This window comes from Diabrotica undecimpunctata, chromosome 10, assembly GCF_040954645.1.
Source record: "Diabrotica undecimpunctata isolate CICGRU chromosome 10, icDiaUnde3, whole genome shotgun sequence".
In the NCBI taxonomy this organism is placed as follows: Eukaryota; Metazoa; Arthropoda; class Insecta; order Coleoptera; family Chrysomelidae; genus Diabrotica; species Diabrotica undecimpunctata.
In genome coordinates this window covers 4,012,379-4,033,311 of record NC_092812.1, presented here as the reverse complement: position 1 = coordinate 4,033,311, position 20,933 = coordinate 4,012,379, and the positions used below count along the sequence as shown (strand labels likewise).

General features: G+C 31.0%; 1 protein-coding gene across 1 annotated transcript; it reads right to left on the bottom strand.

The window, feature by feature from the left end:
- Positions 1-7,658: 7,658 nt before the first annotated feature.
- Positions 7,659-10,276, bottom strand: LOC140451591 (uncharacterized). The gene is made up of 2 exons (XM_072545439.1): positions 8,736-10,276; positions 7,659-7,677 (listed from the first exon to the last, which is right to left on the bottom strand). Exons 1-2 carry the CDS (start codon positions 10,274-10,276, stop codon positions 7,659-7,661), a joined length of 1,560 nt encoding a protein of 519 aa, XP_072401540.1.
- Positions 10,277-20,933: the final 10,657 nt, after the last annotated feature.

The window sequence follows — 20,933 nt, the reverse complement described above, 5'->3', positions numbered from 1 at the left end:
AAATTTTTAAATTTGAAGTAATCAGCAATGCATTTATTATGACAGAATGTATCAAAATGCTTAAGTACAGCTTCCTGTACTTTATCTTTCAATGACTTTTACAAAGATCCCACAATTAGAGTGCTTTTAAAAGCAATATTTTTACATTTTTTGGTTAGTTTTCGCCATTATTTGTAGGAGTCAGATGCGTTGTTCATTTCATTTCATAAACATCATGACAACTAACCTCAATTAGTGTAAGATACAAAATAATTTTTATTTTGTAATTTGTACTAATTTTGTTTATTGTAGCACCCTGATGATGCAAATAGAGATTTGCGAAAGCTTGGTAGTTTAAAAAGAGTACTTCTTTGTCCTATATTCGGCTGCACACCCAAATATATAGTTGTGTTTGTAGTCTAACTGATCAGCGTTGACTACAAGCGTTTATCGCTTTTTCAGTATATGTATATAAGGAGTCCAACTAAGTTGGTCCCATATGGAAATTTTTTTTATTTTTAGTTTTATGAAAAAAAATTTATTCTCTAGTTCTGAATGATCTAGAATTTCAGTCATCAGAATCAGACATTAGTATTCTTCAGTCATTTACGCGGTTCGTTAAACAACATGAATTTTATTAAGACTTGAGAATATCCACAATTCATTTTTTTTACAAACCGCGTATACAACTAAAAAAAAATTTATATCTGATGTATTTATATATGATGAATTTATATAACAATGTGACTTTAACAATATTAGAAATCTCAAAATATAATATCAGAAAAGGTAATCTACAGCAACAAAGTAATATTATGCCTTGCCTACAAGAAACATCTTATACAGTTAACTTAAAGAACATAATTACACTGATTTTTTTCTGTTTGATCAGGATTATTCGCAAAAACCAGAACTAAAACGATAACAAAAACGGTATAACATTTCTACTCACCAGTTCTATGACATTTAGCCTTACACCCTTTCGTCGCACAAGTTCACAAAAGGCAATTCGATTTTTTTAGAGTCTTTCCCAATCAATTGAAATTTGAAATTATTGATAACCATCATTTTTTGTCCGCGTTGGCTCAGGACGTAATAAATTAGCAGTTCACTATACATTTTGAAGAAACAAGGCAAATGAAGAGAAATTTTTCTTTTCGCATGATTTTAGGTAGCTATCAATAGAATTTTGTGGAATTCCCAAATAAAAACCAATAAATTGCAGTTGCATTTAAGACATCTGGATTTGGATTATTCTGTGAAATTACCAAAAACTAGCCGTTTGCTGGGATTTTATGGTCTATACCTGATCCAGGCTGCAGGTAGGCTAGTGATCAGTTTACCAATCTCTTAGGGTCTATTTTGAAAACCCTACTTTTATGGCAGTCATGAGTTTGTACTATGTACGAGGGTATTTATGGTAATTGGTGATGAGTTTACGTGTACCCGGTATTAAATGCATTACAGATTTTATGTTCTCTAATTTTGGAAGAGAAATAGGCGTCCCGTTGGACCACATTATTGTGAGTAAATGGATGAAATTATTATTGGTTTTTGCTGGCCTTCCATGTTTTTTATCGATGTAAACTATAGAATAATTTTCATCTGCAAAGCTTGTTTTTATAAATATATAAAATGGTTTTGAGTTATCTAGCATTATCTCCCTTGTTTTTAACCAATTAATTTTTTGTTTGCTCATGTCAACTTTTCTATTACAGATTTGTTTTTCTGCTTCTGCTGTACCAAAAAAAAAATCAGAAGAAGTCATTCTAACGACATCAAATTTGTTTCTATTTCTGCAATTTTTCATTACAGTTATGTAATCTTCGGGCAGGTATAACCCTTTGTTGATGTTTGACCGCAGACTCTATGTCTGCAAAATTGGCATCAAGTCAGTTAAATGCTAATATAAATAGTCGTGACCAAACTAGTTTAATTTTCTGCTTTTGAAACATTTAAAACCAAGTTTAGTATATGCTGTCCTCTGGAGGATCTATAACTCATTGTTTAAGAAATGTTTTACTACCCAATAATTGTTAATAATTAATAATTTGCAATATTTTAACTACTTTATAACACAAACATGCAGTCTTGGCCTTATTGCGTGACAAACAAAAGTATCAGTCATTGAAGAAAAGGACCAAATTCTGAAGTATTTTATACTATGTGATTCCCAAGTTTTGCAGAATGGAACCAACCCACTTGGATCTTTTCTGCAGATTACTTCATTGAGAACTGAAGTAATGTGGGTTGGTTCACTACCTGATAGATGGCAGCATGCACTTGCTGTGGCCTGGTTCCATTCTGCATATAATTTTTAACCACTATTCAAAGCGGTACCATAAATAAAGCAAAAAAATGTATTTTGTGGGTCGGTTCTTTTCTGCAGAAAGTCGTCCAATTTATAACTATTGTCAGATGGATAAAATAATAATTTCATATTTGGAAGCATAAACATTTAATTGTTGATTCTCTATTTTTAGGATTGTATAATTTGTTAGCATATAATTTTGTAATTAATAATAAGTTCTATTTTAAGATACTCAACTTTATTTCGATGCTCCAAGGGACATTATAAATCAACAATTGTCACCTTTGTGCGAGACATACGTGAGTAATTAGAAAGTTAATTAAAAAAATTAGTCCGTTTATTTGTTTATTATTAATTGCTATGGAGAGACTAAGATTTGAGTTTGAAATTATTGCAGCAGAAGATCCAAAATCTAATATAATAGCAGTTAAATCAATAACAAATAAACAAAAGGAAAAATTATAACTTCCAAATAATTGATGGTCAATAAAATATCACACACAACTCGCCAATCTATCTGAGTATAAAAGTATTTCAACAACACTAAAGAAACGTGGTCAAACACGAAATGTATGGTTTAATTTAAATCAAAGCACATTAAAAATTTACAAAGATAAGAGTGGAAATATGGCAATAGAAGATTATCTTTTAGAAGAAGTTCAACAATACACATATCCTCATACTTCTCATGAATATTTAATCCAGATTTAATAAAAATTATCCGAAAATAAAGAATAAAACCAGCTGCAAAAAAATTTAAACATAAAAAAATTTCTGAACAATTTATAGTTGATAGATTTAGTGGTAATAATGTTAACGTCAGTGTCTATCCACGTATGGGAGTGAATGTAACAGATTTAATATCACAATAAGGATGTTGAAAAAATTAAAATTGACTGTTTTTAGAAAATATTACTAAAGACTGGTATACCTCAATGCTGATAAAATACACTAGATTCAGAATGGAGAATTTGGAGAGAAAATTTCTTGAAAACTTATGCAGATAAAGGATAATCTCCAGTGATATATGCTGTAAATTACAAATTTTTTAGTGGTTCACTCATAGATTATGCCTTAAACAAAGAATGTCTACTACTAGAAACTAACAAAAATATAGATATTATAACTTTAATCAATCTTATTGCAGTAGGATTACCAAAATTTGTAAGAGAGAAAATAGATAGACAAAATTTAATCAATACACAAGGCTTATTTAATGAATTACGAAGATACCAAATAATAACGAAGTTTTATAGGAGATAGGTGATGTTAAAAAAAGTACAAAACCAGAAACAAAGAAAAATTTAAAAAACCATGCAAAATTTATGAAGAGTAACCGCTATCAACCAGAAAATATGCTGGTACAAATCTGAAAAAACTAAAAATATGTCTACAAATTTAATTTAAGAAGTTGAATTAAACACAGAACATCAAAAAAACTAAATTTCTCACCAATAATCAAAATTGATTTATTGCTGAATAACAAATTGAAGGTTACATACAGGAATTTATGATCATGGATCAAATGTTACAGTAACAAACTCAAAAGTATTACAAGTAAAAATCAAGAAAAAGATGAACAAAGCAGTACATTAAAATCGATTATTGGTAGGGGAAAAACTACTAGCTTAGTAACATGAAAAGCGAAAATATTAGATAAAGGAAAAAATACAAATGCATTTATATTAGAAGGTAAAGAATTTGATAGTGATCTCATATTGGAATTGGATACAATAAAAAAATTTGGATTGACCCACGATGTGAATTTTAACATCAAAAATTAAAATATAATACAAAAGATATCAGAAAAATAGAAGAAGATATAGACAAACCACCTGAAGAATATGAAGTAAATTTCAATGAAGGAATAAACTTTTATCAATTACCACAGAACACTCTTACAATCAGATTAAAAAGAAAAAATAAATGCCCCAGTGAATGAATATCAACAAATATATGCTAAAAACAAATTCGATGTAAGCAAAGTAAAGAATTATGAAGCCTTCATTGAACTACAAACAGAAAAATATTGCTATAAAAGACCATAAAGATGTTAAACAGAAGATAGAATGGAGATAGAAAAACAAATTGCAGAATTATTAAAACATAACTTGATTAAGAAATCATATTGAAAATGTTTAGTTAGTCCTTGTAGCAAACATTGTCTTAAAATACAATTTTTAAATAAAAACATTACAATATAAAAGGGTATTTTAACAATTACAGCACAAAAACATCTAAAAGCAAACAAAAACCACAACTTAATGTCAAAGACACTTCAAGGGGAAGAAGTAGAATAGAAGATTTTTTCTTCTCTTTTGTTGAAAGTCTTGTTATTCTTTTGTCAAAAGGAGCTTCTTAACTTGGGAAAGGATCACTACAGTTATAAGAATCAGTAAGCTCAAGTAAGTTCGGCTCTAGCAGTCGAACAGTACGGACGCGAGTCAGCAAAGTGTGCTTAGGTGGGGACGACTGTCCTATTGTCAACGGAGCTTTTCAGCTCCCGGTGGGTAAGACACCGAGTGTGGCATAGGCATTTTGTCTTTCATATTAGCAAAAAGCGGATGCGAGGTTGTTATTAAGTTAAACCTCGAGGGGTTGCCTTTATAGGCTCCTCGTAGGAGGCTTTTAATAGCTTCGCGTCTGCGAAATATACGGGTTCACCTCAGTGGGTCGACAGGTATGACACTGTAAGGCTTAGTTTTTTGAAATCTAAGTCGGACAGAAACGGCCCCTGCCTCTGAGGTGAGAGAAACATCAAGAGGATCCCTCCCTGAGAAATCAGGGAGAGAACTACCGTGAGGTTGCTGGGACGACACCCAGGAAAACCGTCAGGCAGCGGCTTGGCGGGAAGACAAAAACAGAGTCTTCTAAGTAATAAACTCCAATTAGTCTTTTGAACTTATGTTCACTGCCTTGCGGCAAAATGAGTGATATTCCCCCCAAAATAGTGTTGTCACGCAAGTGACAACACGAGAAGCAGACGACGATGACAGGCCCCAGTCATCCACCCCCTCCGTTGCAATAGCCATCGAATTGTACAATAACTTTACAGCAAACTTAAACAATCCCATGGACAATCTCCCCTAATCATCTGACGACGACTACTATTCGCCCGAGTCCGAGGATGAAAAAATCAGCGAAGACGATACGGATGACACAATATCATTATCCGCAGATGCCAACACCGACGAAGCACTGAACGCCGAGTCGGACGAACCACTGAACGCCCAGTCGGACGTAGCATTAAACGCCGAAGCCCCGCCCCCTCAGGATGATGAAAACAACGTTGAGATGGAAGCTCCATCGAAACAATTAAAAAGACAGCGTGCCCCTGAATTTGACGAAGATGAAGAAGAACGGAAAAAGGCCAAGGAAATGGAAGCCAGAGAAAAGGCTAACGAATCAAGTAGGTCAGTCAATGAACTGACCGAACAAATGAGAGATATGAAGAAAGAAATGAGAGCCAGAGAAGAAAAACTTCTTACTCAATTAAATGAGTTAAGAAGGGAAAACCAAGAAAAAGATCGGGAAGTCAAAAGACTAACCGATAAGATCCTAGAGTTAATGGATGCATTAACACAACAAAGAAACGAGGCAAAACTCCAAAGAGAGAAAGCAGATACCATCCAGGAACCACCACCAAAAGAGAAAACCGCCAAGTCGAATTCGGCGAAAAACACGAATTCAAAAAAAGCAACAAATAAAGAAGTCATACCCATCATCTCTAGTGATGACGGTATGGATATAGAAGCAGAAGAAGACTGGCACACGACCGGCAACATCGAATGGAAAACCGCGCCCTCTGCGTCTGGAGGCGCAGTAAAGCCAAAAGAACTAACGGAGAAAAACGAAGCAGGATGGACAAAAGTCCAAAAGAAAGAAAAAGCACAAAAAGGCACCACTACTGAGAAATCAACAAACAGTAGCGAGAAACCTAAAAAATCTTTGAGTGTTGTTGAAAGACAAAAGTAGATAAGCAAGCGGGGTCCTGAATCACTTTGGTAACCTGTCCATCAGGGTCTCCGATGCGAAGGTATCGATGCCATGATTTGACCTTGGGGGTGTACAAGAAGTACAAGAAGTGATCGACAATGACCAGAGGGTTGTAAGAACTGGTCGCTTATCGCTTGATCTCTTCTTCTTCTCTCCCGAAGAAGTGATCAACAATGACCAGAGGGTCGTAAGAACTAGTCGCTTATCTCTAGATCTCTTCTTCTCAGCCGAAGAATTGTCACCTACGTTACCTGTATATTTTTACACCTGTCTCACTTGTCTCTTCTTTGTCTTACCTGTCCTGAAGAAGTAAAAGAATCGGTCGACAATGACCAGAGGGGGTGTCTTTGAGTGGAACGGACCACCTTGTATGTCGAGTGCAAAACTCATCGCTTATCGCTTCATCTCCTCTTCTTTTGGTTAAATTTGTACAGGGTGATCGAAAAAATAAATTTGTATTGAGACTTGGAAATATTTTAGGTGTTGTTGCGTCAAAAATTTTTTTTTGTGTACGATGCTTAGATATATCTGTATAGCCTGCCTAGCCTAGCCTGCCTAGTCTTATCTTTACTTTTGAAACTTGTAGGAAAAGGAAAAATAACTATGTATCACATAAATGCTTTATTGTGTATATATATATTTTAATAATATATGTCGGTAAATAAAGATGTAAATAAAACAATATTGGATTGATACTATAAATTTTATTTGTTTTGAAACAAGTTATTTGTCTGATTAAAAATATACACTCTACTGTTGTAATGTATATTTTTCTTAACCTGTCGATAATAGTCCCTCGTCACAGAATCCATGTAACTCGCTGTCACCAAGTTATCATGATGTGAAGAATGACCCCGTAATATTTGGGAATCGTACCGGTCCTTGTACCTGACCACTTCATTGGATACGATTCCATCCCTGATCTTCTGGAGGGATTCGCGGTTCTTTGGAATTACATGGTCTAAAGGCTGAAATCAAAACATAAAAATAATTAATTAAGAAATATTTGTTTTACAAATACTACTACCTTTGTGTGTTATGATTTAGGCATGGTTTCGAAACAATACAAGTCAGGTAATATGGCTCCATGCATCTCTAAAGAAGTTTGACAAAAACAAAAGAATTTTTTACAGTTTTCACACCATAACGTTCTATACATTTTGATGATAGAAGTAGTAGGTTGGGTGTATGGTATTATTTTTCTTCTTGTATTCGATTGTAATTTTATAAATCTTTTTTGGTCGGTAAAAACTTTTTCCCATGACAATTTACTTTTCTAAAGAAAAAAAAACAGCTTTAATTACCGATATATTTTTTAAGTTATATGTGAAATAACTTACCACTCCATAGAGGACCCATTTTAATTTGTAGATTAATCGGTTAAAGAAAACCTGATGTACAAAAATAGAAAGATAATTTAAAAAACAAACTTTTATTTATTACCAAAATAATAAATAAAGAATAAGGAATTTTTTTATTATCAAACGTATTTAAGAATTATTTATCATTAAAACCCCATGGTAAAGTGTCAGTGCTTAAAAAATTAACCATTCTTTTATCATCATGTGGACTAAGTGCAACTTTTCTTTGAGCTATTGTATAGACGTCATGTTTTTTGGAGACAATAGAATTTTGGGAAACCTCTACAATTGTTTTTTTAAATAAACTTTTATAATAATCTTCATAAGTTAGTTCCTTTAAAGCTGATTTCTTAATTTCTTTTGCTTTTTTAATTTCCTGATCCTGATTTAAAGTTTTTATCGTGTACATTTTTGAGCGCAATCCTATAAAATGTGTCATAATTTGAGCTTTGTTTTCATCTTTCATCAAGCCCAATACTTTTTTATTCCTTAAGGGAATGTTATAGACATTATTTTCAGTGTACTCTGATGTGTCAAACTTATGAATATCCTCTTTAATATGAGCATATATATCATCAACATAAAATTGATATATTAAACTATCTGTGTCAGTGTATAATAACTTGGCTTTATCTTGAAAATTTTTTTTAATATAATTATAATGAAAGTCATACAAAATTGTTTTCGAAATATCTAAAATACACATCCCAATGTAAATAGGTTTGTTAAAATTAATTTTCTGTTTTTGCATTTCAATTATTACCATATTTTCATCAAATATGGTACAACTATGAAAATTCGGTTGGGAAATGTAATAGTTAGCACCGTATTTACCACCCAGTTTGTTTACAATTTTTATATCCATATATTTACGTACATTCTCTATCCTTTTGCCATACGGAGCGTTTATAAAAAGTTTGAATAAATTTTTTTCAAATTCATTTTTGCTCTCCTTTCTCAATTCAATGTTTAAGTCAATATATTTCTTTAACCAAGGTGATTGTTTAAATTTTAGGCATCGATGAATCTTAGCAAGCTTCAGTCCCAAGCTAATAACTTGTTTTAAATACATATAATGAATAACATACTTCTTTTTATCATACAATGTCGTTAAGAGTTTTTTAATGGTAGAATTAGAAGTTGGTGGAGTTATGTGTTCTGGACACAATGGCAAATCTTTGTGTGAATTAAAAAGTTCTTTTGGATACTCAAGGTCCACTTTCAGCATGTATCCGTATTCACTATCATTGGGACAATTTAATATATTGTAATTGTAAATATCATTTAAGGGTATCCATTCAAATCCTCCATAAGGAAGGAAATAACTCATAGCTGAACCATATAGATTGTTCACATCAAAGTACATTGTATAAGAGGTCTCTTTACCAGGATTATATTTATCACCCATGTACTTATTGTTCGCTTCTGCATATCTGTTACTACATTGTGACACTCCTCCTCGTTTTGCTTTTTCAAAGAACAAAACCATTTCGATATCTGTTAAAAGCTCTAATTCTACATTTGTTACTTTTAACATGGCATCAAATGCTAACCCTGGTAAAGTAAAATAATGCAGACTATCTAAACCGTATGTTTTTAAACACATCAGTCTAAAGTTTTCAAAAATATTACTTAAAAGTAATACGTCAGTTTTTAAATATAATTCCGCGTACTCTTGCAAGTTTTTTATCTCAAACGTGTTCCAAACAGTGCATGCGTGTTGATAATCCTCATGAGGTATTCCTTCATTATTAATTTTACTAAAAAAACTATCAATAGGTGGCAAGCAAGTATCTTGCATCTTTTCCCAATTATCGAGGTATACATATGGGAAAACACCTTTTCGTTTAACTAAATTAAATTTAAAATCATCTTCAAAGTACCTTCTCGTTATTTGTTTTTGATCATCATTTAGATTACAGGAAAGTTTATCTAATGAATCAGACATAAATCGAAACGAATCTATAAACCTAAAATGAATATTTGTATTTTGAATGTATTTGGTAAATGATATATACCTCTCTTTGTTTAGAGGAAGTAGTGATATATTACCTTTAACGTTATTATTAAGGCTTTTAATTAAAAAATGTGCGTCATAGCCAGAGAGATTATGAAATGCAATCGGAATTGTATGTGTATTTTGATAATTAGCATTACAAGATCTATGAGCAGCTCCTCGAAATTTTCCTGTAATATGACAATGATCTCTAACTTTATCCAATGGATCGACTATAGGTTTAGTGCAAATATGACAAACAAAACTCAAATTAAAATCATGTCTTTCTTTATCAGTTAATAGACCTAACTTGTTGAATTTTTGCAATAAATTTTCTCTAGTTATTCTCTTTGCTATCTTTTCAAGTTCTCTTACAAACCACACAAGACAGTCGTGACCGGTAAATGATTTATAGTATGATAAGGAATCATTATAAGAAGATTTAAAATAATAAGCTATACTAAAAGCTTCATGCTTTTGAGACAAATGAGTTTTTATATTAGGATCATTGTCATTGTCAATGCATTTTATAAGAATACTTTCTAGATCAGCATAAATAACAAAAGGAACAAGTTCTTTATGTTTAAAATTTTTAAATTTCATAATATTATTCTTTTCTGTTGGTAAAACCATCTTAACTGAATTTGAATTAATACAGTCCTCTAAATGATTTTGTAAGTGTACATCATTACTAAAATGATTAAAACATCTTTCTCAAAACCATTTTTTGTTTCTAACATTTTTAACTTGTTGATTTACTAATCTTGAAAAATTTTTAATATAAGCAAAATGAAATAGATCTTTTCTACACAAAGGACCATCATCCTCATCACTACTATTATTATTTGTACTATTATCTTGAGAATGAATTAAAAGTAAATCAATACGAGGAGAAAAACTAGTCTTACTTAATAGCAAAGGTAAAATTTCCTTTCCTGTTCCTTTTGTTGTAAAAACATTTATCGAAAGTTTATTTAAATTTTCAAATTTAGGGATATCTTTTATGTCAATGGGAAAACTGATATTATGATACTTTAATATCTTACTAAAATGAGGATAAGATGAGGTTCGTGTAACATTGATTTTAGCAGGATGTAACGCTGCAACAATTGACCAGAGAAAACAATAAGGATCAGAATTTTTAATGTTAATTACACTCTTTGTATTGCTTAATTATATATTTAGGTAATTTAACATAATTGGAAATACCACTCAGTATTGGATTATACCTATTTATATTAACTTTTAAATGTAGAATCTGTGATAGTGCCCAACCACTATCTCTTTCTTGAAATTCCTCAAATTTTTTTAAAATCACATTAATACAATTAATTTTATACCAATCCTTGAGGTCTGTATTTTGGTCAATTGTTACATTTTTGGTTGAAAAATGTTTAATAGAGGTTTCACCATTTTGTGGTTTGATAAAAACACCATATAAAATCAAATTAACTTTTAAAAGACACGACAACAAACTTTTTCTAATTTGAATTGAAAAACTCCTAAAAGCTTTTTCCAAAAATATTTTGGGTTCTTTATATTTTAAATTGACTACTAGCCCTGTTCTTATTCTACTATTAAAACAAGATTCCACATCCTGCCACAATAAACACCTTTTAAGAGTTTTTCTAGCATTTAGTCTGTTCTTAAAGTTTTCAAGATATATTTTAAGAATAGTTAAATTTGCTTCTATACAGTGAAAATTTTTTCACAAGAAACACTATTCTTTAAACATTTATTCAAAATAAAAATTTGTTTTTTCAAATATCTTATTACGTTTCGTAAATCAGATTTTCTCTTAATTAATCTACTTAACGATTCCATCTTCTCTACAATCTGGTTGGAAAGTTCATCGACTACTTGCTGACTCATTTTTTTTTCACTAGTAACTGGTTCAACTTAACTTGGTAACTCTCGAATGCACAAATAAAATCCAAATATTAGGATGCTCTCCAATTTATACTTATCCAGTAAAAAAAAAATCAATTGACGTATTTCTGTAACTTGTTATTCAACGTGATTATATTTTAGGATCAAAAAGTTTAAATTTATCAATAATTCTGCAAACTAGTTGTTATTAAACGTGATTGTATTTTTAGAGGTCAGAAAGATCAAATCTGATGCAGATAAGTTGTTATTCAATGTGACTGCATTTTTATGGGTCAAAAGATCAAATCTGACGCAAATAAGATGTTGTTCAACGTGACTGCATTTTTATGGGTCAAAAAGGTTAACTCTGATGTAAATAAGTTATTTGCAATGTTTTAAAATTACAAAGTCAGTTTAATGTTAAATTGTTTTTTTCTCTCAGTTTCTTGTTATAAATACAGACAGTCGTTTAAGACTAATCCAATTGTAAGTAGCAAGCAGTGAACAAACAACATCAAGAATGGCAACAGTACCCTGTCAGTTGGTAATTTTAACTGAAGATCCGGTTCATTTTCCTATTGAAACGGCTTTCCTTATTATAAAGGAATTGTTTGTGTAAGTATTGAGTTTATTATTTATACACTTTTTTCCTTCTTTATTTCACCATATTTGCATTTGATTTTATTGTTTATCTAAAATAATTTTATACATAATTTTATTTTGTTTTGTTTTACCTCTTGATATTTTACTAATTTATCTCATTTCTTTATTCTATATTCTATATATGCATTTTTTATTCTAATGATCGTATTTTTAAGGGAAATCGTCTCTTAAGGGAAGTAAAATATTTGTGAGTCTCAGCTATACACCCAATAGCAAAAGTCTTAAAAAGAAATTTGGGAATCTTCCGGTTCGGTATATGAGGACCAAAGTAAAGACAGAGCAAGAATTCCAAATTTTAGAGAATAGAATGTCGTAAAACGATACAGATTTAACTTGTTGGACTATGAATTGGAAGAGTTTGAGCGACATCAACAAGTCCAAAAGCAGCTTGGGTTGAAGAGACCACTATACATACAAGAGGCACCGGATGAGGCTCTTGCCTCAACATCAAGCAAGAAGCAAAGAACGGTTCCTCCTTCTCCAAGTACAATAGTACATATAGAAGAAGAATGTGATGCGGATGATCTGAATATAGATCATTTTCTAAGTCAAAGGACATAATAAACAAGTAAGTGCTTTCTGCTTCCCACTAGAAAAAAAAGGTAACTAGTATATATTTTATTTCAGATATGTGTTGGTATTGGAATGAAGATTGAGCGAGAGGAAAATATTTTTGTATGTATATCTGTGTATATATTTTTATAGATTATAATAAAATACTTTTTAATAATATCTCTTTATTTATTTATTACTTACAACTTTTATTCTAATAAAAAATATTGATCAATTTTTTTTCTATATCGACCATTCTTTATTTCACTGTCTTTAAAAATTGATAAGAATCCATAATTCTCTTTCCAGCATATCGAATATATTTTTTTTAAATCTTCAAAAGTCATATCTGTTCCGACGTGGTCATTGTAAATGTGTTTTAGGTTTAAATCGTCTTGTTTGAATACAATTAAAATATTTGCATTGTCTCTTATAAGGTGTTTAGGTATTTTTGCATAACTCTGACTCAAATAAAATGGATCCACCTGAGAATGTCGAGACATGCTAAAGTATTCTCGAATAACATCTTGGTTGTCACAAGCAACATCATCAAAGATAAAAATTGAATTGGGCTTCGCTTCAGATGGGTGCATTATATCCGTACTTCCACTGTAAGTATAATATCCTATTCCTTTAATTGGTTCTAGCAAAGTTTCTAAATATTTGTACTTTGGTTGCATTAATGATTTTGAGTAAATATACACATTTTCAAATTTTAATCCATTAGCATGTTCCAATAGACTTATCATCACATTGGTCTTACCACAATTTGAAGGGCCAACTATAAGACATCGAATAGTTGAAGGGAACAAAACTCCATGCTTTTTAAACTTATTCTCAATTGGTTCCAATAAATTATTCTCCACATCAAGCGTAGTCTTTTGTTTTACAAGCTTCATGTCTGGTATCAATTTAAAAATAAATGTCTTGTGTGTATCTATTAATAAAAGACTATTTTTAATTTTTATTTTTTTATTGTCAACACTTTCTACAATATTTATACCAATAATGAATATTAAATACATTGTTTAGAGCACATTGTAAATTTTCATTGTTATGTTGAAAACATGGATGTGATTTAAAAATATGATTCATAGTCTCATCGGAAAGTATATTAGGTTCATCTTGTACACAATCAATGCGATTTTCCATGAATTTTTCCAAATATTTTTTTGTTTCATGATTTCTTACCAATATTGTTTCGTCTAATACGTTGTCGTGTAAAAATTTTAAAATTTCTTCATATTTTAGATGAGTATCACAAAAATGCCAAGATTGCCAAATTAAACCATGGTTTTGAACATATTGTTGTTCGATACATTTTATATGACTTATTTATCATTGCTTCTGTTACTGGTAAAACAACCATTCTGTGTATAATGTTTTCTGTAGTAGGATCTAAAATAGCAATTTCCCTACAAAGAAATACATCTTCCCCAGGAAAAGAGAAACCTTGAATATCCACAATGAACATGTTTTCTCTCTCTCTCGATATTCTCTAACAACAAACAAAATCTTGTAAGTGGAACGTCTTTTACATATTTTTCTATCCCCTCTTTATTATATTGCGTCACTTTTATCTATCCATGAGTTGTGAGAACTATCAAAACATAACCATTTGACAAAAATTTTATTTTTCTTTCTCTTTAATACCTTTTCAACTAAATAACTGTCTTTATGTTTAACTTTTTGTAACTGGTCCTTATAAAATCCCCCAAGAATTTCTTCACCTTTATAGTCTTTTAAATAATATGTAATAGGGTTTCCCAGTTTTATTTTATAAACAGTGAAAATTTCATTAGACCAATTTGGATTGTATTTTTTGTCAAAAACTCCTCGATGTTTTGAAATGCGTACATGATCACCAATATGAAATTTTTGACTTTTCAAATCGACAATTTTAATGTGATTGTATACAGTGTTTAACAATAGTTTTTCATGCTTCTTCTTAACATCCACTGGTTTCATTCCTATTGTTCTGTGAACTTTATTGTTGTATTCATTAACAACTTGTTGTAAAATATTAATCCATTTGTAGGTACCGTTGAAACTAAACTGTTTCCAAATCATTGATTTAATCGTGCGAATAACTCGCTCAGCAATCGCAGCCTCACTGTATACATTGTAATGATTAATATTATATTTTTTCATCAATTTTTTCATATGTGGATTAAAAAATTCAGTTCCCATATCTGTTTGAAAATTATTTGGTTTTTGCTGTTTAAACACATACTCCATACATTTGGCTACTTCAACACCTGATTTATTTTTTAGTGGTAAAGCCCATAAAAATTTTGAAAAACAATTTATTACAACCAAAATATATTTGAAATTTCTGTTTGTATTTGAATATTTTTGCATATCAATCAAGTCGGCTTGGAACAAATCATTAAGAGATTTTATAATAATTCTTCGTCTTTTAAAGTTAATTCTTGCAGGTTTGTGTAACTCATTAACAATATCTCTTTTAACAGACATGATATTTATTCTATAATGTTTGCCTCTTTTAGTTCTTCAATAATTGAATTTATTTCATTTGTATGTCCTGTATGGCCAGCTAGCTGTGAAGATAGTAATAAACGTAATCGCTCTACAAGTTCATTTGGATCATCCCAGTGGACGTAATCGATTTTATTGTTGTTTACTTCCATAACCAATCCTTTACCTTCTGTTATTGGTGCAATTATTTTTTTATATTTTTCTAATCTACTACCATCTATCTGTTTACTTGATCTGTAATGCCTTCTGTGAGCATTCGTCGCTACAACTATCTTTTTATAGTTATTCTCATCTTCATCTGTAAAACTAGCTGGATATTTCTTAAACAAAAGCTAATATAAACCTGGTGTTCCCCTGTACCTTTTCTTTTTTAAAAGAATATCAGCACCATCTAAATCTATTTCAGAATTCCCAATCAGTAGCTTTTCAGATGTTTCATCAAATCGAATTCCATATTTATGATCAAATTCTTTGTTTAGAACATCAGCGTGCATATTTGTAATATATTTCCTAGGCAATGGATCATATTGATCCCAGTAGTCTACACGCGCCTGGTTAGCAATATCTTCAAATCGATTTTCAGAGTGTTTATCATTTTTAATCTGTTCTTTTATATCATCCACTTCAATGTTGTTCAATATCGATTGTTTGATTTCACTTGTTTCAAAGTCAGTAGTTTCATTATCGTCATCATCGTTTTTAATGTACCTTAAAGGTTCATCGTTTTTTGTTTCATTTTTTGGACTGGAATTTTGTGAACTATTTAACTTGTTCTCGATATTTTTCAAGTGTTTTGTAATTGGATTAAATAAATCTTCTTGGATTATTTGTCCTTGTTTTAATTGTCTTAATTTACTTTGGATGTTTCTCCGTTTAGTTATAAGTTGTCTTTTCAAATCTTTATTCATCGTAAAATGTAGGTATTCGCTTAACTTCTGAACAGCTCTGGATCAGGTCCCGAACAGGTCTTCAACAGGTCTCGAACAGGTCCTGATCAGCTTTGAACAGGTCTTGAACAGGTCCTGATCAGCTTTGAACAGGTCTTGAACAGGTCTCGAACAGGTCTTGAACAGGTCCTGATCAGCTTTGAACAGGTCTTGAACAGGTCTCGAACAGGTCTTGAACAGGTCCTGATCAGCTTTGAACAGGTCTTGAACAGGTCCTGATCAGCTTTGAACAGGTCTCGAACAGGTCTCGAACAGGTCCTGATCAGCTTTGAACAGGTCTTGAACAGGTCCTGATCAGCTTTGAACAGGTCTTGAACAGCTTTCAGATTTGGTACTAGTCTAGCCCCCAATTAGACACTTATTTTTAACATCAACAAGGTTATGAAAATATTTATTGTGTACAGGGTGTTAAATAAGAGTAAACTTTTTTTTTAACTTTTTATTTATACTTAAAAACCCAAAGTACAGATTTGCTTCATTAGATGAACTACAGTTAAAACATTTGAACTACATTGGTTAAAGGATTATAATTAACAATACGGTCATGTATAATTATACAATAAGCAGTTGTGTTAGCTGGTATATTCTTATTAGTTTCTATTTCTATTCTCATATCGACACTTCCTGATTTAATTGATTCATTTTGTCTGCTGCAATCAATAACAAATATCGGAGCAACAGCACAGAATTGTAACATAGTAAGGCATGGATCTCCTATGGATTTGTAATAGTACGACGGTTGAAATTGTGCATACATTTCATATGCAAGGGCATAATGTCTTTTACTAAAGTTCAAGTTAAAATTGTCATACGGGTACATTTCAGAATTTAGAAATAGCTTTAAATTTGTAAGATTACAGTGATCAAAATAGCTGTTCTCTTCTTTTATTGCATTCTTTTTGGCAGTTTGTAATGCAAACAAAACAAATCGTGTTCTCTCCAATAGACTGGTAGTTTTTACATTCCAGTTAAATTTCATTGTCTGAGGCAGTAGAGGAATTTCATGATATTCCCAGCTTCTATATGCAAGCTCCAAACTGGACCCATTTTCAATAAATTTATATAAACGTAACTTTTCTGAATCGGACACTTGAATATGAGGCATTTTCCATATTAATTTAAATATTTCCACTTTTGGTTTCAGTTCAGTTTCTACTGTAGACATTACTGCATTTAAATCAGTTGAACTTCTTATCAATACGAGTTCTTGGCGTATGTTAATAAGAATTTTTGTAAAATCTTCAAAAAATCCAAGTACAAGTTTGAGTGGAATACAAACATTAAAATTTCCTGCTTTATCAGCAACTGTTGGTGTGTCATTAATACTCCAACCTATACAGTTGTATCGATTAGATTCAGTTTGTGTGAACGAAGCATAATTTTTCATTGTCGTTGTTATACCTAAATTTCTCACTCTATCTATTACACAGCCTCCAATTTCATATCGTATTTCATCAAATAAATGCATCAAACCATTATTAATAAAGCGCAAAGTATTGCTTTCTTTCCCATCATTCGTTAAACGTCCTTCAATATACAGATAACTCTCAGAAGGTAGGGTGTATATATCTTGAGTCCGAATTGGTATTCTTATTTCATCACAATGATTAAAAGTTGCATTGGCATAGGGTAAATGACTGTGCATTTCTCGACTCACAACTGAATTGTCAACCAATACACGATCTCCAATATTTAAAATGTTAAAACTCATATTCCCCCTTCTTACAAGTACACCTCAAGAAAATCCCAAGTATTCTAGTATTAATAAAAAACTTTATTCTACACCAAGTATTTCTTTTCTTTTTCCTTGTCACTGTCGTAGTTGTTGTGTTTTATTTTAAATCCTAGTAAGGTTAAAAAGACTTTGTTTTCTGTTGTCAACGGTTTGAGAGTCTGCTTGTCACTAATGTTTTTATCAACACTCTTAATATTATATACACTGTCCACACCTGGATTAAATTTGCTACAGTTGTAAATTAAAACCATTATTTATACTTTTTTTAAATGTAGTCTTAACGTAATAACTTCTCGTGTGAAATTAACAAGATTACCGTCCTGGTCAACTATTTTAATGAAAATTTCATCAATATATCTATTTGTGACAGGTAAATAAATTATCTTTTTTGGAATTTCCACAATTTTGTAACCCGGTAAGACATTTGGATAAAACATGTGGATGATATGACCTTGGTTTTCATTGACGTATGAATTAGTGATTAGATTACATTCCACACAAATAGAATTAACTTTTGTGATATGTACAGGATTCTCAGCTACGTGAGTCTTTAAAGGTGAGAGCCGTTTTGGTGTAAATCCCAATAAGGGAGCAATGGTATTTGGTTTTTCAAAATGGATTACTTTGTTGCTTTTTATTTCACATTTGAGTGTATTGTTATTAATTCTCAATATCAAACTTGTAGGTTGATCTATATTATGATTTTTTCTAGGCACACCTTTACCAATTGTATTATTTTTTTCTTGACTCTTTCCTTTATTAATTTCTGTATCATCTTTATCTGGTGTTTGATCTACTTTTAATTCTAATTCAGTTATTTTTTCAGTTAAATAATTTGAAAGATCTTCGACTTCATAAGAACCATGTGGAATCGTTATATCGTAACCATCTATATAAAACTTGTTTGTTTGGTCTACATTTGGAATTGTATTGTATGACATGAAATCTATTAAACCTAGTACATACTGTTCATTTTCGTTTAAAATAATTGGTGGGTAAATTTTTGTTGATAACACCGATTCTCTTCCAGATAACACAAAAGTGTACGACATGTTCAAACGATAATCATAGAGTAAATAAAAGAATATTCTTTTAAAAAGTGTATTTATTTAAAAAATCTAAACACAATTGTCCACAATTTGCAGTGTTATAAGTTTGATAAATTTTATGATTATAAACAATTTGACAATAACCATTTGAATTAAAGTATGATATAGCTTCCAACGGTGGTCTCAGATTACCAAAACTATCAAAATATACGACTTTGGATTTATTCTTCTTGTAAGCTGTCCAATGAGTTCCAGGACCGTCTTTATTGTCTAAATTAATAATTCCACTCTCATATTGCCAAATTTTTTTCGGAAACCCATTTCTCATAAATACAGCTCTGAAGTGGGGGATTTTCAACAATTTTGCATATTTTTGTAAATCTACATTTGTCAAAGCATGTTTTGGAATTTTTATTTGATCCCTTTTCTTATTCATAAAAAAATACCCATTCCTCTTTTGTATGGTTTCAAGTATAAACCTTTTCCAATTGCCAGTGCTTCCATTTTACGATTATGACGTTGTTTTTCGAGTAAATCTTCTTTAGCTGCTTTTGCGTCGTTAATAGTCTTCACGATAGCTGATGTACCCCCAGCAATAGTGCCCAATGCGCTCAACCCAGCAAATATCGGTATTAGAGGTAATATACCCCCAGTTTTTGGAACTTGGATTACTCGACCACGTGGTTTTTTAATGTTCTTGTAAGATTTCACAATTTTTAATGCTTGTTGAATAGCTTCCCTTAACGTTCTTGGTTTGCTTTCCACTAGTTTCTTCCTAATGTCTCTAATTACTCTCAATAAACTAAATGACTTTTGCTTTGAAATTTTTCTTTTGGAAGCTTTTCTTTTAGAAGATGAGGAGGAGGAGGATGTGACCCTTCCTTTAGTGGTGTTTCTTGTCTTTTTCTTATTACCAACCATCTTGACTGTTTCCAACCAAATACCCATAATACATACAACAACAAGTCTTTTATCTCATTAAAAAAAAACGATAATAGAAAATAGAGCATATATTAATTATTATTAATTACATAAAAAAATTTTAAAATTACTGTCTTCTCATGTTGTTGATTCCTTCGATTGGAAATGGTAGCGGTCTCCTTCTTAATGGGTAATCGGCATCTCTATGGGGTTCTAAATGGTTAAGCCTCCCTAGTTGTTGTGCTTGAACACCCTCATCTCTTTGCCGATACCTACTAAATTCTCTCGTGAAGAGTCTTGTCCTGGCATTGTCTCTTTGCTTACTATGGAATTCAACAACACAACTCTTAACTCCCATTTCACTGTTATCTTTACTTTTTTTCGCTGTTGAACTGTTAACACACAGCTTATTAACAAAGATACAGATCAGACTGAATTAGTATCACTGACTAACTGATAGATCAATTTAAAATTAACCGAATTTAAATAGTAAGAATAAAAAAATATATATTAACGTAATTGACTGACCTATTTGATCTTTATTGCAATGCAGAAAATAGTACAAAACATGTTTATCATTAAAACGTTTATTATTCCAAAATTAATTTATCATTATCTAAATAAAATGTGCTTATCTGCATATAATGTATTTTGGTGACCTATTTGACTTAAAAATGCATTGACGTCAGCGTTATCGTTAAATATGTTTATTGCATGTATAATGTGTTTTCGATGAAGAAATAAAAATTTAATCACGTTGCATAGCCTGTTGTAGATTTGCGTCAATGTATTTTTTTTAAATGTAGTAAAAATACTTCGTGACCAATTTTATTTATAATATTACAAATCACATAAAATTATTTTTTATATTTATACATTATATCTTATTTTTTTAATTGCTTGGTCATCCATAGTATCGTTATCGTCGTCACGTTTTCTTTTTTGAGTATTGTTCAATATTTCGTTTACATCATTTTTTGGCTTTTTAGCACCCATAATATTTTCATCACTTATTTTCCGTTTTTCCGTTTTTCTTGTGTCTCCTCTGTTTAAAG